This window comes from Lichenostomus cassidix, chromosome 2 (assembly GCF_008360975.1).
Source record: "Lichenostomus cassidix isolate B80296 chromosome 2, HeHo_3.0, whole genome shotgun sequence".
Classification (NCBI taxonomy): Eukaryota; Metazoa; Chordata; class Aves; order Passeriformes; family Meliphagidae; genus Lichenostomus; species Lichenostomus cassidix.
Window position 1 is genome coordinate 69,645,840 of NC_139482.1, and position 23,106 is coordinate 69,668,945.

General features: G+C 40.2%; 2 protein-coding genes and 1 long non-coding RNA gene across 3 annotated transcripts in view; 1 reads left to right on the top strand and 2 right to left on the bottom strand.

Moving 5' to 3' along the window:
* The window catches only part of LOC146441599 (uncharacterized), a 36,648-nt gene that overhangs the window by 11,603 nt on the left and 1,939 nt on the right, over window positions 1–23,106 (top strand). The window contains exons 2-3 of the long non-coding RNA XR_014849985.1: window positions 2,016–2,165; window positions 10,549–10,624. This is a non-coding gene — a long non-coding RNA (uncharacterized LOC146441599). The remainder of the gene's footprint in view (window positions 1–2,015; window positions 2,166–10,548; window positions 10,625–23,106) is intronic.
* On the bottom strand, window positions 4,764–12,662 carry LOC146441601 (heterochromatin-associated protein MENT-like). Its single transcript, XM_085052033.1, has 8 exons — window positions 12,413–12,662; window positions 10,947–11,123; window positions 10,517–10,603; window positions 9,985–10,122; window positions 9,341–9,458; window positions 8,552–8,694; window positions 7,288–7,455; window positions 4,764–6,252 (listed from the first exon to the last, which is right to left on the bottom strand). The coding sequence occupies exons 2-8, from the start codon at window positions 11,112–11,114 to the stop codon at window positions 5,839–5,841; spliced, it is 1,236 nt and encodes a 411-aa protein (XP_084908159.1). The 5' UTR covers window positions 11,115–11,123; window positions 12,413–12,662; the 3' UTR covers window positions 4,764–5,838.
* LOC146441602 (serpin B10-like) lies at window positions 15,185–22,609 on the bottom strand. Its single transcript, XM_085052031.1, has 8 exons — window positions 22,462–22,609; window positions 21,195–21,372; window positions 20,075–20,188; window positions 18,327–18,461; window positions 17,834–17,951; window positions 17,323–17,465; window positions 16,580–16,735; window positions 15,185–15,745 (listed from the first exon to the last, which is right to left on the bottom strand). The coding sequence occupies exons 2-8, from the start codon at window positions 21,360–21,362 to the stop codon at window positions 15,341–15,343; spliced, it is 1,239 nt and encodes a 412-aa protein (XP_084908157.1). The 5' UTR covers window positions 21,363–21,372; window positions 22,462–22,609; the 3' UTR covers window positions 15,185–15,340.

Here is a 23,106-nt window from a genome sequence, read left to right on the forward strand (position 1 = left end):
TACTGATACTCCCACGAGAACATGTGTGTGTTTCTGTGAGGTTCAGTGGTCTAGTGCCCACTTTGGTCACCTAGCAAAGAAAAGGTCTGGATGCCTGATTCAGTAGTTATTTGAAAATAATAAATTAGAGGCTTGAGCTAATGCACCCAATGCTGAGTATCCCAAACACTGTGCTAGAGAACCATATTGTCTTATGTGTTCTGTTCCAGGATCAGTAGAAGGGTATTCTCCCCTGCAGCTTGTTCTTAGTCCTCTGGCCTAAATCGACCCATAGCCTGGTGATTAAGGCACCCTTCCTACAGGTCAGGAAACTTTCTGCCCTCCCAGGCTCTGTAGGTTTTGCCCAGCCCTGGTTTGCATTCTGACCACTTGGCACAGGATTTTCCTAAGGGCTACACTTCATACTAAAAAAAAATAAGCACTCCCTTCCCCTGTATGACTTTTTTGCCATCATTTAACCACTCAGTTCCAAAGAATTTAAAATGAACTTCTAAGACTTCCAAATAAAAGCTAGTTATTTTGATATGAAGATTTACAGTACCTGAAATCCTGAGAGAGAGAAAAGAGTTAGGATCTGTCTTCAGTCAGGATCTGTGGCTGTCTGTGGGGCAATGAGTACTTTTGGAAATGTAGAAATATTTGCACCTCCCTTTTCTTATCTACATCCTCTTCTGGTATTAATGTCCATGTTCCCTCATTTATTCCTAATTCTCCTCTCTATCACCTGCTTTCAGAACTTAGAGAGAGACCTCCTCAATTCAAGGTCACTGTTAGTGGGTGTATGTCCTGGAACATCAAGGCCAGTATTCCTGTTCCCCATGGATGTCCTCCACAACATTGGAGTTTGGCCCACAAAAAATGTAGGAATTGCAGAAAATAATTCAACTACACTGTGTTGCCAATGGATATGTTGAGATAATTTTACAGCCTCCTTTTTTTTATGCACTAGAAACTGGGGAAATTAATAGGAATGATCTCAAAGCTATGGCTAAAAGGGAATGTTGAAATAACTGTTAATCTCATTCATCCTGTGGTTAAATTTCAGAAGGGAAGCATCTGAATACTTGTAGACCTCAGGTAACATAAAGCCCTTATTTCGTGCCAGGATATTTTGCATTTTTGCTCTTCTGTTTCAGAAAACAGATCACAAAGGAAGTTCAGAAGGTATTTACACAGTCATCTAAAATACATGATGAAATAAGAGCGAATGCTGGGCTTATTTGAACTGGTGAATACTGTTTTGAAAGACTTCTGCTCGTAGCAAAGTCAGTGAAGGTGCTTTAGATACCTACAGGCCCTACATTGTACTGAGCTTATTATTCCTCTCTGATGGACTGAGGGAGTTTGAATCGCCCACCAAAAACTGCAAAACTGCTTGGAAACTCTGCTTGTAATGATTTCTCTTACTGAAACTGTCAAATAAGAGTAGGGAACAAACCCAGGAGAGAATGTATAAAACTGGCTATCAACAAGGGTGTAATATAAAAGGGTTACATGCACTCAAATGTTTTACTTTAAATCCGTGTAATTCTGATCCTAATCTGTGTAATTTAGATTAAATTGTATTGATAAATTTAATTTATGATGATTACTTGTCTTTTCGGCTACATTGAAGCTCAGTAAGGAATGGCCTCTGCCCACTAGTATGACACATGCACAGTAAACAAATTACCTGCATGCAGTCAACCTATGTGGAAAAAGCATCAGTATGAAGTTTGCATTTTGAACAAGGATCATATTTTAATGCTTCTAGACATGTAAAATCTGATTGCTGCATATGCCATGCATATGGCATTGCTGCATATGCCATGCAAGGTTTAAAGAGCAATATATGTGCCTCTCTTTCTTCATACCTTCTGTTTTTAAAAGTCTTTGTGCCTTGAATGTCCATCTTATTTTCTGACTTCAGAAATGTATTAGGCACTGCTATATTTACTTATGAGCTCATGTAATGTTTCTGCTGTGTATCTTAAACTGCTGTGTATCTTAAACTGCTGTTGTTTTGGGTTTTTTAGATAAATTAATAGGAGAAGAAACCCCCCCAAGCAGTTAGTGGTACTACAAGCTACAAAGATTGGCCAAAAATACAGGAAAATGAAGAAAGCGTACCCAAATTGTGTAGACACTCTCTGTGGTATATACCAGCTGCTGCAAGATCCTGTTTGGTAAGAGACATTGGAGTTACAGAGGGGAGTACATTAGCCAAAGAAGATGTGCTCCTGTTTCTGCTGTGCCAGGTGAAAACTGTGAGAAAAAATAATGAATTGATGCGGACAGAATGGTAGAAACAAGGTTTCACTGCATCACAACGCCTGACATACTGACTTTAAGTGGATTGACCTCTTACTGTCATGAAAAAGTCTTTTGATAAAACCAGTAATTTTCCTCTGGCATACTGATAAAGTAATTTCGGTCTTTTTTGAAGCCATCTTTCATCCTCATCTGGCTCAGCAGTGAGGTTGTATCTTTCTGCCTGTTTGATTGCAGTATTTCTATACCTGTACTCTGTAAATGATCCACTCTGAGTAGGCCTTTTGGGCATTTGTTGAAGATCAGTAATCTGGCAGTTATACCCAGTAATAAACAGCAGAATTTAAAATCATTATTAGACTAAGTCCAATTACACCTTTTTACTCCACAAAAAATCCTATTCTGCCATGTTTTCTAGGAAGAAAATGAGACCAAGTATCGCATCTGTTGCAGTAGAACTCTAAAAGATGGGACTATAAATAACACATGAAAAAGGGGTTTCCTGTGCCTGTTTCTGATGGCAAAATAAAACCATTAAAATATGGATGCATTTGCATTGCAGTTAGAAATCAGTAGGGATTTATATGTCCTTGTCTTGAATACTAAAAGTACACAAACACTGTAAATTTTCTTGGTTTTATTACTGTGCGCTGTGTCTACCATTTCTGCTTTTCATGAAATCCATCTGCCAAAGAGGTGCCAGGGATTATTTTATGAATTTAGGATTTGTACTGCAAAACCCCCATCTTTCATTGTAGGATAAACTGAAAGTGTGTTAATAGGCTGTGTTTTGACAGGCATGGAATCACTAAGTGACAAGCAGTCCATGCTCACAACTTGTTTGTATTGAAGCTTGCTTCATCAATTTCCTGTAGGTACTTCTCTCTTTAGTTTTCAGAGCACTGTGGCTTTTCAAAGAGGAGTTTGTGGACCTGAAGTCAGAAATTTTGAGGATACAAAACAAACCCAAGGCTTTTCAAAAATCGTGGAAATGCAGTCGTGTAGCATCTATTACTTGCCTAACACCTTATGGGATATAACAAAGGAGAAGGAACCAGACTCTTCTCAGAAGTTCCCGTGAGAGTACAAGAGGCAATGGGCATAGACTGAAAACATGAAATTCAATCTGAACATAAGAGAGGCTGAGGATGGCCACTTATGAGGATGGTCAAACACTGGCACAGGTTGCCTGGAGAGTTTTTGTAGCCTTTGTTCGTGGAGACAGGTATTCAAAATCCAACTGGATATGCTCCTGTGCAAAAAACTTATCCTGTTTGCATAGGGGGTGGGACCAGATGATCTCAAGTGGCCACTTCTACCCTGACAATTCTCTGATTCTGTAAGGGTTAGCCTGACCTGAGAGCCAGATGCTGGTTACCATGAAAATAATGCAGGGAGGCACAAATGAAGTTGCTCCAGTGTTGCTTGCACAACTCTCTGAAGAGAGTTACCACCCCTGAATGGGTTCCTTTCCTTCTTTCGCGCTTGTGTTCCAAGTCCTACACTGGAATGTATACTCTTCAAGAAAAGGTGAGACTGGGAGTGGCTTGGTACCAAACTGAGCCTGTTTGACCCTTTTACCCTCTTGCCCTCTGGCAGTCACTGTGCTGTTGTTCCTCAGAGAGCCTGAGAGGTTCTGGTTTTACTTTTCTTATTTTTCACAGCCTTCACTTACATGTTTTTCCACACCTAAATAACAAACTTCTTAGTAAAGCTGAGTCAATAGCACACAACTGGGTAGCACTGGGGTAGGTCCTGGGTGACAGACGACTAAATCCTGAGCTGTGGCTTACAGGCAAGGGAGGGCACTAATTTTAGAAGCAGCACTTTGTACAGGGAATGAGATGTGAATATACTTTGTTGCAGGGAGATGTAGTTCCAAATAGAATACCTTCTGGGGAGGTGGAGGGAGTTGTAATTATAGGTGGAATTTTGTTGAGAGTAAATGCCTTTACGGTACCTCCCACCTGCATTCAAACCCTGTTGTCACAGATAATATTCTCTGACGTAGTTGGACTACCACAATGCCTGCAAAACTTTATGCTATTCCTTATCCCCACAGGGGTGGCACAACTGCTGCCCTTCCAAGCCATCAGAGTGAGCTGATGCTGGCAGTACGGCATTGCTTGTTTATTATTGTACATGGGCAAGAAGGGTGTGTGGAAGGTTCACTTTTTTCATGTTGCTTGTTCACTGACAAACACGGGCAAAAGGGATATTTGGAAGGTTCTGTTCTGAGCCACAGCCTCTAGCAAGACTTCTTATTTCTTTGGTGTTGTGAAAGGTACGTTTGTAAATGCCTAGGATGACCTGCAGAATAACAGTGTTTGGAGGCCTATTTGAAACCTGGTGAAAGTAAGACACTGGGGTACTAAATTTCTCAGCTTTGTCAATTGGGGTAGTGGGGTGGTTGATTTGGAATGACAAGAAAGGAAACATGCTCCAGCTGTGCCGATTGCAGGATGCTCTAAGCGAACCAAGTAACTCAGTGGCTTGAATAACACAATCACAACTTCAAGTTAATTTATTTTATTAATTGCAGCTCATGGTAAAATAATTAGTAAAGCATCAATCAAAATTTCACTGGTGTTTCTGTCAATACTATGAATATCTTTGCTGAGATGCACTCATAACATACAAATCAAACATTGGTCAATATTACAGGTGGCAAGGAAGCTTTGCAGATATTAGCCAGGAAACAGGTATAATTAAGTAAAATTAAAAAGAGGAAGCAGATTTAAATTCTAATGGGTTTAGATTACTTATCAATAAAAGCTGGCAAGAAGGCATGTTGCTCATAGTTTTCTTAGCATTTTTGTTGGTTATAAATCTCAGCAACCTTAAACTACAAAGTTTGGAAAAATGAGGAAAACATGTGACATGATTACAAGTCAGCAATTTAGTATTAAGGGTTGGACAATTTTCCCTCCAGCCTTACATTTTCAGGAAGCTGAAAGAGCAGGAGAAAATGAATGTGATATGTCTATATGCATGTGGTGAGACAAGGGATGGTAAGGGGCATTCTGAGATTATTCTGCTATTGTATTAAATTTTGTCAGCAGTCCCAAATTTGAAATTAAGCTTATGAAATAACATTGTGGTGCAAATGCAGGTTTCCCAATGAGGAAAAGAGAGAAAAAGAGAGTATGCAGATTTCTACAAGTTCTTTTTTTTTTCCTTTTCACAGTCTTTTTTCCTTGCTGGGAGAGTCAAGACAATGAATTGCATTTCCGTTGAAGTCAACATTTGACATAGGTGATGATGGCCTGTGTGCAGAGAGCTTTTATGACTCTACCTTATTCTCTAACAACAAAGCCAGAAGAGCAGATTTGATACAAGGGAGCAAAATTCTGCACTCTCCTTTCTGTTTAGGGCTGTCATGTTAGGACTATGGAAAGGAGTAATAGAAGGGTGTTCTTTGATGGCTCAGGATGCTTTCTAGACGCTACCTTCTTTGAGGGGGGTTGGGGTAGAAGGGAAAGAACAGGCACTTTCAGTACATGGCTTAAGGCTGAGATTCTAGCACTGCAGTTCACATTTTTTCGTTTAACGATGGACTTTGGTTGCTGTATAAGAGCAAGTAATAATTCATTCTAGAGGAGAGCAGAACCTACCAAAAAAGAGGATGCTCTTGGATTTGTTGTGTCTGATGAAGAAGTAGAAAGGGTGGTCAACCTTAAATTTCAGAACATGGCTAACATGTGCACTTGTTAGCTCTACAATGACAGCAGTAGCAGCAGCTGCCTCGGTGCCCTTCTCATCAACTGCAACGAAAGACTTGTGAATAACTTTGGAGATCATCACATTACCCTTTTCAGCCATTCCACTGAAATCAGCATTGATGCTGAAGGCACTGCGCATTCCCATCCTGATCAGATTATCACTGAGGTCATATCTCTCTTCCATTTTGAATTTAGGTAGGTACAGATCCACAAGAGTTTCGGTCTTCTTCTTGGAATCAGCCCACTCGGACAGCTTCTCATAAGTCAGTTCTCTTTCCAGCTATCATTTAAGAAAGAGAAGGAATTTGATGTTTGCAGGGGAAAAACAATTAACAATTAATTAGTCAAGTTTATGGCAATGTAATGAATTAAACGTTTTTAAATAGTAAATTTAACATTTAGCTGAAAGCATGAGATAGAAATTGGTTTCACTCATTATCAGAGACAGAGTGTGCAACAAATATTTGAATCTTAATGCTGCAAAGTTTTGAGCAGCACCCTTTCGAAATTCATTGCAAAAGAAAGATGGCAAGGGCATTCAACAGCTGCCATCCTCCAAGGTAGTTCTTTCCCCCACTCTTTTAATTCAGTCCTGATGTGAATAAAATTGCTGTGTGCACGTGGTTTGGTCCAGTTCTGTTAAAACAGGTGTTAATATTATTGCACATATTTCCTTGACAGCTTTGAAACAAAAGGGTTTCAGCAAAGTCTTTCACTGCCACTCTGTGTCCTTGGCACTATGCCACCAGGGTTCAGGTCAAATGGAGGAAAACAATTAATGGTATAGACTACAAGAATTTAACAGTCTTGGAATTGTAGTAACTACAGTGGCAGATCTCATTATTCTAGCACAGTCTCACCAAAATCTTATTTTTTCCTAGAGCAAACAAGGGGGGGGAGGGGGGGGGAAGAGTGAGAACAATGTGGTAAATAAACTTCCAGGCCATAGAGAAAAGGTGTCATCTCAGGAAGAACCTGTGACTACTTGTGCAGTGGTGTCTCTCCTGAATGTGCAAGGAAAGATTTAACCCTTACAGGTCATGTAAGACTGATTGTCAGTCATGGGGCTGTTGAAGAGCTGAGCATCTGATTAGGCATAGTGTTGACTCTCTTCAGTTCCTACCAAGCTAACGGCACTCAGCATGGAAGAAGTTTCTTGGTGTTAGGTAAGTATTAAAATTAATTCAGCTGGTGGAGGAGGTCAAACAGCATGACATGTTCTCAGAGAGGGAGATATAGTTGCCAGCCTGCCTTTTTTTTTTTTTTTTAATTGACTGAGCACTAATACAAAATGGATGCAGCACGCTTTTTTTACCTGTTCAAGACCCGTACTGTTGTCTTTGATGTCATCAGGAAGAAGGATGAACATACTGAGTTCACGTTTTACATATGGCAACTCAATCATCTTGAAATTCATCGTTTCCATGATGAGAACTGGAAATGTTTTTCTCATGTACATCATCTTTACAGGCTTGGTCTTGTTCTGTAAAGTATTTATTTATAAGTAAGAAATCATTCCTTGAAAGGAAGGATGATGATGTTTCAGTGCAGTGCAGGGAGAGGAAACTTTAATAAGCAGCTTATATGACAGTGATTTATCATCCATTTCCCAGAACTTTTCTTGTCTGGACAATATTGCTTATATTGATGTTTGTCCCAAAGCTTCTGCTGGGGGCTGAACTGAGATATTTTTCTCTTCTCCCCGAAACATGCCCGCAGAAGAAGCAGAAAGAGAGTTAGAAATGACTGCAAGGATTAGTGGAATGGAGCATGGGATATGGCCTTAAAACACTCTGGCAGAAAAACAGCTGTGGTTTAAGAGGATGAGTGTTGTGCTCTCAGTGCTATCAGTGCTCTCCTCTCTCTGGCAATAAAAATGACCAGCTGATTGCTTAACAAAAAGTAACACCAGTGTCAGAGCAAAAGGGCTCATTATGAGATGAGTTCTGGCAAGCAGACACCTTGTCAGGAGTACATAACCTCCCCAAACAGCTACATCCCTTCATTCAAGGAAGCAGACCATGTATACATACTAATCAGAATGCAGAAGGTACAGTGGAAATTGCGCAGAGTTCTGATCTTCTAATGTGAATACATTAATATCTCTTCTGCATACATTCCATTCATTAACACTTCTCCTAGTCTCGTACAACCATGCACCAGTTCAGGACACCCTCTTGGAGCTGTATTTGAGCAGGAATGATTGTGCACACCTTGGCTGCACAGTGCAGAGGCCTGGTACTGTACTCACATGTGATATGCCATGTAGTTCCTTTCCATGGAGCCAGGACTCTCAAAATCATCTTTTTACCATTTAGTACTTTTTATCACTGTTTTATAAAAAGGTCTTAATGTAGTGAATTTGGAAACAGTAGGTGTTATCTGGAGCTTACTAACATTTACCTGAGCACCATCTTAATGTTTCAGTGAGCTGAGCACTGACAGATTTTGCTGTAACCAGCTTTTCACAGGGTCTGGTTACCAGAGGGATACCTAAAAGACTTATGAAATAGAAAGATTTTAGCAGTAGCTGTTGTGACCAGGTTGTTTACAGTAAGAAGGATACAGGAGGAACCTACCTTGCTCAGTCGGAAGGGTTGCAGCTCTGTATCTTCTGCTTTAAATTTCACTTCCCATTCTGCCTTGAAGTAAATCGCATTTATCAGGACCAGCTTGGTGGCGTTTGTCACATCTTGTGGACCCAGCAAATTCTTGATTTTGTCTTTTGAAACCAGAAGAATCAGGGTTCATTCCAGCATAGCACAATGAGGACATTTTAATCAGTTTTTCTCTCAGTTCAGCTTCTTAAGAAGTCCATGCCTCAGTGCCCTACTCCCTAAAATGCTCCCCTGACATAAATCAATGCATTTCTTTAGTCTCCAAAGCTGTTTGCTGACCTGTCCTCCTGGCTAACTGACAGGGATTTACTCCTTCCTCCAAAAATATCACAGCTTCATGGCAAGCAGCTGGAAGCAGAGCACCTCACTGGCTGGTTACACCAGGCAGAAGGAGGAGCACCTCTGCCCAGTGCAGGGTGGTGCATCTAGGTAGGCATCCCCACCTGCCCTGGAGCACACTGGTAGGCAGAGGTGTCTTTCCCCTCTGTCTGCACTGCCAGTGGTGCATGGGTGCAGCACCAGGGCACAGCTGTGCCTGAGGACCAGCTGCTGCAGAGTCTCCCCAAGGAGCTTAAGTGTGCTGCTCTTTCTCTGTCCTCCCACCACATCTCTGCTCGCTGCCCACAGCCACATTGGAAGGCATGACCTGGCTGCTGCAGTAGCACCTGGGGAAGCAAGGGCACTTGCCCAAAGGAAATTTCAAGCTGGTTTTGTGGGAGAGCAAAGATGTTGGGGTTGAGCCCAGCTTACCCTCAGTTTGTTTTTCAACCCAAGCATTGATTTCCTTTCTGGACGGTTCTGGTGCTGTCTTAAAGTTAACCTTCTTTGGTTCTGCTTTGTAGTAGTTCTTACTGAGCTGTATGTATGTCTGAAAAATATCAAAATAGTGAGAAAAAAATTCTGGACTAGAGAAATATACTATTTTTCAGTCCCAAAGGGAAGTTGTTAGCTCTTAAACTTGATATATTCTTAGGCCTAGAGAACTGCAGAATTCTGGTTAGTTTGCCGGACTGTGGGCTAACAATTAAGAAATCACCAAAGAACAGAAATTTTCCATCTTTTGTTCAAGTTTTATCTGGAGAAGTGAGGAAGGCCGTGCACATCCTATGGATGTGCTTATTTTAATGTCTCATTTACGGTTTTATATATTGGGGGTTCCAATACTAAAGTCACACTGCATGAAAAGGAATTCCTAGAATACAGTCAAAGAGCAATCCATCCTTAAATTCTGTGAGCAGACTGACTGGTATTTTCCAGTTGAGTTTATCACTGGAGTCCAGAGCTCTTATTTGCAGTATTCAAGGTCAGCTTCAGACCTGTTCTATTAATTACAAATAATTAAAAAGCTAAATATTTTTGCACCTTTTTGTACTATTTTTTGAGATTTAACTTACAGGCAATAATAGGAAGGTTTTTTCCACATAGATGCGGTTGGCACTTCTCAGTGAGTAGGTGCTTCTGGGTTTGTTAACAGCAGTCAGGAGCTTCTTGAAGCCAGAATGGATATCTGAAGCTTGCTTGCTCTCAGGATCCTTGGAAAAAGAAACAAATATCCAGCAATTTCATTTTTGCATGAAACTTTCAAAATGTACTAACTGATGTGTGTGGAAGAGGGATTTGGGTTCCTCTTTCTTACTTTTTACTTTTTTATTTTTTCAAGTTTACCATCACTGCAATTTGCAGGGCTCTGTTCATTACTGGATTTGCCATATAGCAAACCTTCCAGACTATCCCAGTGACTTGTCCTTTCATGCTTCTCAGAGTCTGAATGAGTGAAAGGAACTGAACTTAAACCTGTTGTGAAGTGTGGTTGAGGTTTGTACTTTAAAGAGGGGTGCAGACAATAAATACTGAACTCCTAAAGCTGTATCTGGGCATTTTGCTTCTGGGTGTTCTTTATCATGGAATTTTAGTTCTAATAGATACCAATTTTCTTCTCTTTGGTCTCCCCCGAGAAGGCCTGGACACAGAAGAAGAGGCTTCAGCTCCTGCTCCTTGAGTGAAATGAAGGACCTGCAAGCAGAGTTTCCAAAGGTAAGAAATAAGCGTGAAGGACCTTGTGAGACTTAAAGCCAAGTGGGGATCAAATGGTTGTCGTGTTTCACTCCTTGTGATAACTCACTGTGCTATCTGCTGCTTAGGTAACTAATCAAAGGGATACTGAAGCTGTAGTGTACATAAATCCCATGGAATAACGATGAGTAGCACCGTCCCCCCTCCCAGAGCATCAACACAGTGCTCCTGTCTGCATGCTGCAAGGCAGAACTCCCTTACACACCTGTTGCTTCAATAATGGGAATGTGTTTGTGCAAATCCAAATGGTTCTCCCAGCAATGATAGTACAAAAGCAACCTACCTCTTCCATCTCAGTTGCTGTAGTCCCCTTTGCTCCCAGGTATGTCAGAGCCAGAGCAGCTGATATGCTCCAAGGGGAAAAGAAAATGTTTTTTCCCTTGTTGGTCTCATTCAGCTTGTTTAAAAGATCAACTGTAAACTTGCCAACTGATGTTGAGACAACTTCCATTTTTACAACCTGGAAAGAGGCATCAGACAGAATTGTAGTATTTGAATGTTTAAAATTTTGTATATGTACACAATAGTGAGAAATGTTACAAGTGCAACACAATCCATTTACACCCACTAAAACTAATGGCATAGTTGTATGTTTATCTTCCAAACAGATGCTGTTTGCCACCTATTAGAAGCAGCAATTTATTTTAGGGTTTTTGTCCTCTTCTATACAGCTGCAGTTTTCTTTGTGTTTCTTTTTGCTTTTGGTTTTCAAAGATGTGCAGATTTGTAACCTCTGTATGTCTTTTAATTTTGTCCTTAACTAAGGATTTATCAAAGCAATGTTCCCAGGGGAATTTATAAGGATTTTTAATACATTGGTTCACAACACATCTGAGTTTTCCACTACTTCATTTTGGATCCATATAGAATTGAGAGCTGACACTGCAAAACAATTTAGGCATAATTTGTAGGCTCATTTGATTTTCTGGGCTAGTGACCTATTCTTAGTAATTTCATGAACAGCAAAGCTGTTGTTTCCATTTAGATTGATGGAGTTTTATTCATTGTGTGTACCTACCACCCCTTCTGTATGTTCCAGCAATTTTATTTTCCCCAGAAACTGCCAGATGCCTTGAGATTATGAGTCTCCACACTTTAAGATATCTATCCAGTAGTACCTGCCTCGTGTAATTTACCGCTCAAGAGACCAGAAATGTTCATATTGTTGTTTTTGTTTTGTTTTTTTTTTTTATTGTTGTTGTTATTAATATTTGTATCTATGGAATGGAGCAACAGAAATTGTGGGGCAATCGCTGAAGTCTGCAGGTTTTATCAAGTTTTGGGTTGTTTCCAAATAACTGAAGTCCTTATGGCAGTCAGTGTGCCCTCAGTACCAAATCTGTACCACAGAGTGATTTTCTTTCCTTGAAGAACACCACCAAGAGAACATCAAGATGGGAAATTCTGTTTTCAGCTAATGAATACTCCTCTGAGTATCTGGCCTGATAATATGCAGTGCTGTGCCTTCATCTCAAGTACAGAATTCCTTTATCAAAATGAAGATTTTAATTGCAATGCAGTCACTGCCCTAAGAAAACTTACCTTCTGATGATTAATTCTGCCCTAAATCAGCAGTTTCCCTTAGGCTCACAGATTTATTTTCTCTAATGGCTGACATTTAGAAAAACACAAGGCAAGAATAATGCATTATTACACTTTTATATTATCATTTACCCATACGGTTACTCATGGCATAGATTGCTGTTTAAAAACATCATAAAATTTACTTAAATTGATTTAAATATTTACCTTTAATCCTGTAAGAGAGAAGACTTAGATCTCTTGTCCTCAGTCGTGTTCTGTGTTTCTGTGCTAAGCAATTTTTAAATTAAGAGACACAGTACCGGTTGCCCCTCCCTTTCCTTCTTGTCCAGGTTGTTTCTGCCTACCCAAAGCTCCTTTCTACCACAACCCCAAAAGATCTTACGTAATTTTGGCCTCTTTGTTGACCTTGTCATTTTTCAGATTTGGACATTCCAAAAGGTCAATAGAATTAAAATCTCAGCTCTGTTGTTATAGCACAATAGCCTACTGACAGGATAGCAAAGCAAGCTGCCCATTCCAAAGGTTTTCTGGTGTTGTGGAGATAACTGGTCTGTTGTTTAAAATAAGTGACTAGTAAAAAGGTTATACAATACTTGGGTTTGGCTTCTGGATTTAAGCAGATAGTGAGGGCCTGATTTTCCCCACTGTGACTCCTGGGTTTCAAATGCAGCATAAAACACCAAGCTTAGTGATTGGACACTGGGAGTCCAGCTTTGGATTGAAGATCATTAGGAGCGCAGACAGAGGCAAAGGAGGATAAGGGATGCACACCCCATTGGTTGTGTTGGTGAAGAAATCTCATCACAGCCATGGCTGGAAATCATTTAAGAGAAACACTGCAAAACCCTGAGTTACTGTACAGTGAGGAGGAGGGCAAGAACTGAAACAACCCTACTAAGAAAGCTTCAGCAAGGACAGAGAGAAACAACAGAGGGAAACATGGCACAGGAGTTGCCACTTTACAGTCCCAGAGGAGAGACAGTGATGGAAGATGAAAGTGGTGGCAACAACTGTAAGACCCTGGAGGGCAAGGGAAGATGGAGGAAGGGAAGGAAACTGCACTGTGTGCTAACCATTTTGCTGCAAGACTGATTACAGGAATAGAGTGGGTCAAGAATTCTAAAAAATGGCAGAAATCAATGTTGTGCAAGGCAGTGAAGAAATGCCAGAAATTAAACAAGTGCTAGTTTTAGTAAGGTAACCCCTCAAGAAATCTGTATAGGAGAAATATCAACTGAATGGTGGTGGGAACAGCCAAACCAGGAGACTCACAAGTCCCAGTGAAATATGCTGAGAGTGAGCAAGGTAGCTACCTTTGCTTATCTAGATGCAAGGATGCCAGGCAGGATGAGAAAGAGAGATGGCAAGGCAGAGGGGCTTTTGACAAGAGAGAAAAAATCACACATATTAATTGAAAGGGGTATCCAGAGGTCAACCTTCTGCTTGGAGCAGGGCCCTCAGTATATAAGATTAGCCATAGCACTTCCAAGGATGCAGATTCTACAACCTTTCCAGCACTGCCGCTCACCTTGGGAAAAGGTTGTTCCCTAATGTACAGCTTATTTTTCATGTGTTGTGTCCACTGCCACTCAGTAATGGTCTGGCACAAGTGGACATCCACTCTGTCATCTTTGCAATCATGCTTAAAATAGTTGAAGGGGAGAGAAAAGGTGACTCACATTTCCATTGACTTTAAAGGCCTGTGAGTGAGTTTGTGTGCATGTTGTCATGGTTTTGTTCCTGCTTGGCTTCCCAGGTGTGCCTTTTCTGTCTTTATTCCCAAGACATATCAGCAAGTGCTTAAGAGGTTTGTCCATGGGGACATGAAGCATGAGATGAAGCAGGGCATGGTAGAATTTGACCTCAATGCACAGGGATCCAGTATCATGTTTCACAACTGAGACAGGCAGAAGGCATTGCTCTTGGGCTTCTGTAGGGATAGCATAAAACACTTGCCTCATGGCACTTTTCCTGTGTTCCTCCTCATTTGGGAATCAGAGCCAGAAGGGACCCTGGAAGGAGCTAACCACTTGAAAGAAGAGAAATGACTCAGTGACAGTCAGCAGTCTTTTCTCTGCCAGAAAAAGGGAGTCTTGCTGTCTCAAGAAGATGTTTTTCTAGTAAGATGCTGTTGGTATGTGGAAGCCCATAAAGAAACCTGGTCCTTTGCTCTCTGTTATGAATTCAAATATGAATTCTCTGTTATGAATTCAAATAGTCAGGACCATTCCCTGTAAACATGTGTGACTAATTAGAACACTCTCTTAGGAGAAAGATCTGTGACAGGAGTAAATATGACCTGGGAGACTCACACTGATCTTCCAGAAAGCACTTAGGGAATTAGTAATACTTGTATTAGTATTAGACTTGATTCTCCCCATTGATCTTGCTTCAGGCAAGTTAATAAGTGGCAAAGCAAAGTGAGAGCAAAACAGTGCAGTGCTAGGCTGGAAACAGTGTTGTATGGGTGAAAGGTTACAAAGCAGAAAGCTGTGAGGCACATGTGTTTCATTTTCCTCCAGTTCTGTAGTGTTGTTAAATATTTTGCAATTGCTGTGGGACAGAGATTAGAAAGTACATGTGTTAGCCCTTTTTCATGCATGAACACCAGTATCAGGAGCACAGAGGCTTTTGCAGGTTTATTTCATTATCAGCTCTTCCAGGCTGCACGTTTGGTAAAAAACTGACAAGAATGTGGGTGAGGTAGCCCTCCTGGGGGGATCAGCATGAGCTGAAACCAATGGAGATGCACCAACATTCTGCAAGGAGGAGATTTTCCTGTTTCTTTTCTTCTTAGGTACCAAAACATGTATATTTAAAATTACTGGTTTAGATCAACTCAGTCTGTTCTGAATTGTGGAAATTCTGGTTCAGAAAGGGCTGAAAAGACACAGTAATGTTCTTTGCACAGTTTGGTACATAGAGGGTAGTGCTAGCATTTTTGGGTTCTTTGGCCAGGAAAATGAGCCAGAGGCATGAATGCAAGGGTATTTTTAATAAATACTCCCTTCTAACACTGAGAGATTTGTCAACAGTACAGGAAAATGAAGAAGTGCACAGACTATTGAGATGCTTCTTGTGGTGTGTATTTAGTTCATTGTTGTTGCAATAATCTGTTTAGTAATCGAGTTTCTAGGGGGAAGAGAACCTTCCCAAGAAGAGGATAGTCTTGGTCTTGTTGTGCCTGATAAAGAAGAGGAAAGGGTGATCTGCCACAAAGATAACAGTAGCACCAAGACTTCGTGATGCCAGTGATGCCGAACTGGCAGCTGCTGCCTCTGTGCCTTCTTCATTGACTTCCAGGTAACACTTGTGAAAAACTTGTGACAAAAACAGATCATCATTCTTTGACATTGCTGTGAAATCAGCTTGACCTTCTGTGAAGGCATCTTGTATCCCCATCCTGCTCAAAGTAGATTTGAGGTCATATTTCTCTTCTAATGTGAACCTGGGTAGATAAACTTCCATGTTCATTTTCTCCATTAGTTCTGGGTTGGTCCATGCAGACAAGTTTTCAAAAGTCAATTCTCTTTCTAGCTGCAGTTGGTAAAAAGAAAATTAGAAAATTAAAGAATGTTTAACAACCTGTGCCCTAAAGGCTATTCCTTATCTTTTATTAAATGGAGAGTTTTTCAAGAGTTTGTAAGAGTACAAGAAAAGCAGTAATGAAATAGCAGTTTGGAGATCTTTTTAACTAAAGGAGAATGTTGCTCAAAGTTATATCAATGCAATATTTTAACTGTTCTCAGTAACTGTCAGGGAATATAGCAGAGCTACAATAGTCTAGTTGATTTTCTGTTCTCAGTGCTGTCTTCCCCACATTTTAGAATTTACAAAAAGAGCTTTTTTCCCCCCTGCCCTACATAACACTTTATAAATGAAAATGGGTTTGTTATCCAAAGGCAGAATCAGGCTTTTTACAGAAGGTGGCAGTGTCCATACGTGTTAGGTCTGGACATCCTGGAACATAGCAGATGCTGCCCAATTTTTGGTGGATTTTTTGGGGAATGAAATCATTATCTGTCTGAATTGGTGCAGACAGTGGATCTCAGCAGGGCTGGTTGTCTGTCATTTTTGTTCGCCTGGAAAAGGAGCAGTTTTACGCAGTTTGGGTTACCTGTTTCCAGCACTGATCAACATTAAAAACCACAGCCATGCTAGCTTCCAAGACTGAAAAATTTAGTCTGAGCTCCAAGAGCTTCAAGCTTACAGTACTGGACCAGATTTGGGATTTGCTTTACCTTGACCCTGATCAGTACCCTCCTTCCCAGAAACATGACAGCAGCCTGGTGTTTTACCTCACACATGCATAAAGTAAGTAAATAATGACACTCTTTATTTTTTCACTATTTATGTTCTCAGTTGTTTTACCTTTTGTAAGCCAGTGATGTCACTCGGTAGCAGGATAAACATGCTGAGGTCATTGTTGACGTATGGAAGCTCAAGAACATCAGCCTGGACTGATTCTATGTAGTTTAGGTTAAATTTATCCCTCAGGTACATCATGGGCACTTGCTTAGTTGTATGCTGCAATAAATCAAATTGAATGTTTCACATTTATACTCTGAACACGTAAAGGACTGAATTAAAGTAGCACAGTGGATATTTACTGTATTTACTCTACAAGCTGCCCAATGTGTCTGAGACATCCTTATGGGTTGGACACAGAACACAGGATCTTCAGAGGACCCCTGGTCTTCTGGAAAGGCCCTTGGAGGCATGGCAGGCTATCTGAGCTGTCTCAGATGACACCAATTATAGGAAACTGTATGCCACTCTGATTTGTTGAATGGTTAAAAGTGAAAATGTAAAGAACTAACACGTACAGTTTTATTCACCTCTTTGTTTTTCCTGCCTTCAGAGAATAGAAGCTTGTTTGAAGTCAGCTTCTGACAATTTACTTATGGCTCAGGGCCTGGTATGTGGGTGCAGTCTTAGTGCAGAAAGTGTGGTGAAATAAATATACTGAATATAATGGATGCTTTAAATGAAGTAACTATCACACCACATGGATTTAAATGGTGACAGGATTTCCTTCCCCCGCCCCCCCTCCCTCAACCTTTTTCAGGTTTTTCCACCTGCAATGTAGAAAATAGAGCAGTATATTGCCATACCATGTTTATTCTGAAAGGCCTTTGCCTGGTGGCTTCAGCTTCAAACTTTGTTGCCCAGTTTCCTTTGAAGTAGAGTGCGTTTATCAGAACCAGCCTGGTGAGTGAATCTACGGATCCAGGAGGGAGCAGATTTTGGATTTTACCTAGAGAAAACAGAGGGACATTCACACATCTGTGAAGTTTCATTGCTTTGGTGTAAGTGCAGGCACAGTTTCTGGGGATATAAACCAGAAACTTCAGTGTAAGTGCTGCCATAGCACCCATCTAGCTTGAGATTTTTTTGCAAATATGTAGTTACTGGGGTTATCTTGATTTACAAAGAAGAAGCCATATTCCTCACACATGGAGATAGAGAACACTAATTTTAGTAAGAGCTTGTTGCTAGATGAGTAATTTAAGAAAAATCTGATTTACTTTTCTGAGGTGAATTGTTCACCTGCTGTGGGCCCCTTGGGTACAGAGAAGCCAAAATGGCTCCTTTTTGATTTGGAGAGGAGAGGCTGGAACTTACCTTCAGTCTGTTGTTCAACACTGGAATTGATCTCTCTCCTGATTTCATCTGCTGCTCCCACAAAGTCAACTGATTGTGGCTCTGCACTGTAATATCTCTTGGCTAACAGTAAGTATTCCTGTGGTGCAAGAGAGACACCTGACTTAGGTTTGTTGCCTGACAAATAGCAGTACTACTACAGCCAGAGATAAAAATTACACGGACACAAGCACAGTGTTTCTCAAAGGAACAAAGTATTTTTTAGTGGAAATACTCAGTTTAAACATTCTCATCTAACTACATCTACAAATTAGTCTGAGATTAAATACACATCCCACAGCCTCTAAAATTTTAGCATCCAAAGTATAAGGAGAAGTCTCATAGAAAATATTCATGTTAAGGATAATAGCATAATTTGCAAATGCAGTGAAAATATTTAAAAGTATATGCCTTATGCTGCATAGGTAAATCATGAAGATTGAATGACACTGCATAATCTGAATAAAAGTCTTACCTTACTGAAAGGCAATGATTTTTCTCCGTATAACTGGTTGACACTTTTAAGCAGGTAATTTTTAGTAGGTTGGTTGATTTCAAAGTTGAGTGCCTTAAATCCAGGATGGATATTATCTGATTTGCCAATTTCTGTCTTGGAGAAAGAGGAAAAAAAAAAAAAAGGTATTATTCTTCTGTTGTGTAAAAATCCTGGTTTTTTCCTTCACGCAGCTCCAAGTAAAGTATTTCTCTTCAGGTCATCTGTTATCCATATTACAGCAGAAGAGGTGCTCTAAACTGGACGGCTATTAAAAGAATCATTTTAAAGTATTAGAAATTGCAGATGTGGAATAGACTCTGTAGATGTCTCAGAATTCAAGTGTTAAGAGCCTGAACTGTGTAAAATATTTAAGCGTTCATAAGTGGAGATTGTGAAGCTTAGGATATCCAGAAAATGAGAGTCAGAGAGTAATTCTTAAACAATGCATGAAGATTTGGCTCTATCACTCCCTTAGTTAATGAAGTCTAAAGTGATATACGGAAGGTTTGCCCCTAAATTTCTTAATCTCTCTCTTAATATTTTGTGGTTTGGGGTTTTTTATGTTTCAGTAATTACAGTAAATTCTTTATATTGAAGAGACAGGATTAAATTAATGTGGGCTCAGACTCTCCATTGAGCTTCAGGAGGAAGCTGTGAATTAGTAAACTAAAAATCTGCACCTGTGCTATATTCATCTTGTCATTATATCAGAATCAGAAACATGAATAGACCCTTAAATCTCCAAAGTGTTAGAACCCATAGCACTACCCATAGTGCTACTCATAGCACTCTGTAATTCTTACAATTAGGGCAAGTGTTAGTCATGAGGAACAAGCCCTCTCTTGTTCATGCAGTGCAAATGAGATGTTGACATAACCCCTGAAATAAATCTTGGCGCTGTGGGGTTTGGCTGTGGGATGCAGTTCCATTCATCAAAACTAGCAGCAGTTGGGGTTTTGTGGGCAGACTGCAGGGAAATGGCTCACCCTCCTGAAAAATAAGGATGATGGGAAAGAGCAGGGAGAAGAGTTTGACATCACCATGTTTGAATTGTCTACTAGGAAAAAGCCTTTACTGACTCAGAGGGATTACATTTGCTCTTCTGTATCGTTCTGCTATGTGAATTACATATAAGCTGGGGCAAGATGCCTGCCAGTATGGCAAAGACTTATCTCAGGAATATAATGATACCCATTTCTCTAAGATTTATTGCAGGCAACTGGTCTACTTTGGGAAATCCCAACACACAAATTTATATTTTTGATTTCTGAATTGAAATGGAGACTGATTTCTGAAGCATATCAAGCATAGGTAGCCTGGAAAAGTTAATATTCTGTTTTTCATCGTCTTGGTGCTGCAATCAAATGGGTGGAAGAGCAGTTTTTTCCTTGGGATTAGCTCTCTAAGGTAAGAACTGTGCTAACTCTTGAATAGTAATAGTTTGAGAAAGAAATCTGTCCTCAGAGCTAAAGGAAGAAGATTAAGAGATCTATTGGTCATCAGATGTTAAATTTTGCAAATTTGAGGTTGGATTGTGCAATTCTGTGTAAAAAGGAGAAGCGTGTAATAAGTTATCATTAGGTGAAGGTGTCACAGGATGCTGCACCAATTAATTGTGTCCACTAAATCTGAGGAAGGCAAACATAAACAAATGCAAATGTGGAAGGAAAATAGCAAGAGAGGATGTGACCATGCCCATAGTCTGATCACCAGCTTGGGTGAGATACCTTTTGGAAACATGCACGTCGATTTGATAGACTGTCTTCTGTTCTGGCATAGACTTGCATTCTTATGGTTGTGGTGACATTTTTGGCTCCTTCAGCTTTGTTAAAGTGAAGTACCTGTAGTGGGAAAAGCAATAATAAATGCAAAAATAGAAAATTTTCTGTTTCAGTGAAATTTTTCAGTGATGTCATGGGGACTGGTAATGAAGAAAGTCAAGCTCATATTTTATTCTTATGTCCAGTGCTTACTGAATGTGAAAACTTTGGTTAGGTCTTGATGCCCGTGTGTACAAAATGGCTTGTGGAAACTAAGCTGAGGGCTGTAGGGCAAGACTTTTATGTACCTGGCCTTCACAGAGGAATCTGCCTCCTTTGGGTTATGCCCTGGGATGACTAGTTAATACCTGGAAAGAGCCAGTTACCTCTAGATGGAGTCTACCAAAGCAGAAGTCTAAACTGAGCTCTGTTACATGTCAGAAAGCCTGAAAATTGTGCAGGCAGTTCCATGCCTTAAATCCATTTCTCTGGGCTTGTTTACCTTACCCAGGCTACAAAGAGGTGCAACCAACCGTGGAACAGTTTTCAGAAGAGCTGTGCCTTTTGTTTTGTTTTCACTCGTTTCTTTTTTACCCTACTGGCTCTCTTTTGTCCTTTAAATCAGGAGTTAGGTTACTGCCTTAGCAGACAGGACAACTTCTGCCTTAGCAGATGCAAACTCACAAGCCTTGCCTCCTACGATAGGAGCTAGGAAACTGCATTAGGTGTTTGCTAACCATGCACTGGGGCTGTTCTCACTGTCCCCTGATGAAACCATGAGCTTTGAACAAGAGTGACGTAGCACTTTTAGTCAGTGATTTTGCCTGCAAAATACATACCCCAAAGGAAGGCTTGTATTTTGTCTCAGCATGGTTTTTCTCTAATCTTTTAGGTGTGGATTCATATTTAGCAAAGTGTAAAACTCATAATAACTTATAAACTTATCCCTCCCTTATAGGGGAGGGTCCTCAAAATTCTACACATATATGGCTGTCCGCTGTTCCATCACAGCAAATTTCTGGCATGGAGAACAGTACTCCAAGAAAACAACCCTTTCAGACATCTACTTTTTGAAGCTCAGACTCACCTTTGCCATTTGATCTGCAGTGTTACCTTTGGCTCCCAAATAAACAGTAGCCAAGGCAGACGAAATACTCCAAGGAGAGAATAAAATATTCTTGTCACCATCTTCCTGACACTGCTGTTTGAAAAAGTCGAGAGCAAAGCTTGTGTTTGCTTTATTCAGTGCATCCATTGTCTTGAAGCTGCACAGAAAGGGAGAAAAGACGCTATTTATGATCCACTGATTATGATTGCTATTTGTTCCTCTTCACCGTTTGAACTGCTTTTGTGATTTAAAGGCTTTCTAAAATTACCTATGAGGAGAATGAACTGTTGTAAAATCCTATAGAGTTTAGCATGTCCTGTCTCACTGATGACATTAGCTATCATTTTTAGGGATATACCAGCCTCCAACCCTGTTTCATATTTGTTCACCAGGACATTTTTGCACTGTCCTTTACAGCATCTTTGAGTGACAGTTGCTAGTGTTACTCAGCAATGCCTGGGCTAGAGACTACTGAGAAATTGTCTCATGTGACAAATTTTATGCTTCAATTTGCTCAAGAGCCTTTTAATGCTCATCTCTGTAGTGAACAAGTACTCTGGTAACCGTAGCAGTCAAACCATTCCTTTAGGTCAAGACAAAACACTCCTTCCTATCCTTGTGCAAGCACTGCCCCAACTATTGCATGCTAAGCATCCTGAATTACCTTTCTGACTTTTAAAAATGTCCTGAAACTCTGTCTTACAGTGCTAGCCCAGATCCTAGCTTCCCAGTTCTTCTGCAATAGAAGGTTTCTATATTCAGTAGACCACAAATGCTGCTATTTTTCATTTGCCTTGCAGGTTTAGCTGAGGGTTCTCGTGAAGGATTAGGAGCCATTTTGGTTGGTATAGAATGGCCTTACAGTACAAGATAGTTTGTCACCCTAGTAGCTTGCAAACCAAAAGCTAATCTGACAATACTAAGCACTAAATAGTAAAAGAATTACCTGACTTAAGCAAATGCAGTAGTTCACAGTGTGCTATGGTATATGTGCTAGTCAGTGGCTCTAGAAATTATAGAGCTCTGAACAATAAGTAGCTCTTCCTGTATGTTTTTAAGACTTACATCTTCTAGACTTTGCCTGTGCAATCTAGACTTTGCCTGTGCAATCTCAGTTAATTACCTTCCCAAGCATTAGTTGTTTCCAGTTCAGATACCTGCTTCCTTTTTTCCTATGCATTTGTCAACAAAGCAACATCATCCAAGAATACATTAAATAAATAGTATCTAGAAATCATTACAGTACCTTGTTTTTTGTAGGGAGAAACACTGCTGCTCTGGGTGTCTCCAAGGTTTCTGCAGTTCACATGAAGGGTAGGATGAATTTATAGTGTGCCTGGCCGGTTCTGCAAAAGTTCTTATGACTCATGACTCTGCAATGTAATATGCCCTATACGCCACATCCCTGTGGAAGAACTGAATCACCTCAGAGTAGGATTTGAAGTGATGGTAAGAATGATACCATACAAGAACTTTACAAAACTGACTGCTGAATTGTTTCTATAAACACTTTTGTGGTAACAGGCTAGTAACAACTTGAACCCACACTACTTTGAACAACCTTTCTTTTGTGGTTTGGAGAGTTTTAAAAAAGGCAGTTGCTGACCTACTTATTTTATGGTTAGTCTAACAGAATTTATCTCTGAGAAACAGACAGACAGAAAAAAATAAAGTGACTTCTTATGTGTGAGTTTTTCTATTGCCCGTTTCCTTCTGAGAAAGAATTTGTCATTCCTGGTGGGTTTCTGTTTTGAAAAAATGGGGTTTGTTAATCTTGAAGGATTGTAATACTGTAAAGCCAGGGAAATTCTGTAACTGTGAGATAGGGAAGGTTAAGAGACAGGCACCAGACCCTTGCTTGTATTAGCAGTGGGCAACATCTTAGTTGGGT

What these genes read in the sequence shown, in the direction of transcription:
- LOC146441602 (XM_085052031.1), bottom strand. Translation starts at nt 21,362, where the DNA reads ATGGATGCACTGAATAAAGCAAACACAAGCTTTGCTCTCGACTTTTTC. An exon ending in TGTTGAACAACAGACTGAAG is followed by an intron (nt 17,466 to 17,833) that starts GTAAGTTCCAGC and finishes TGTTTTCTCTAG; the next exon opens with GTAAAATCCAAAATCTGCTC. An exon ending in ACATCACTGGCTTACAAAAG is followed by an intron (nt 15,746 to 16,579) that starts GTAAAACAACTG and finishes TACCAACTGCAG; the next exon opens with CTAGAAAGAGAATTGACTTT.
- LOC146441601 (XM_085052033.1), bottom strand. Translation starts at nt 11,114, where the DNA reads ATGGAAGTTGTCTCAACATCAGTTGGCAAGTTTACAGTTGATCTTTTA. An exon ending in AAACCTTCCTATTATTGCCT is followed by an intron (nt 9,459 to 9,984) that starts GTAAGTTAAATC and finishes GATATTTTTCAG; the next exon opens with ACATACATACAGCTCAGTAA. An exon ending in AACCCTTCCGACTGAGCAAG is followed by an intron (nt 7,456 to 8,551) that starts GTAGGTTCCTCC and finishes AATACTTTACAG; the next exon opens with AACAAGACCAAGCCTGTAAA.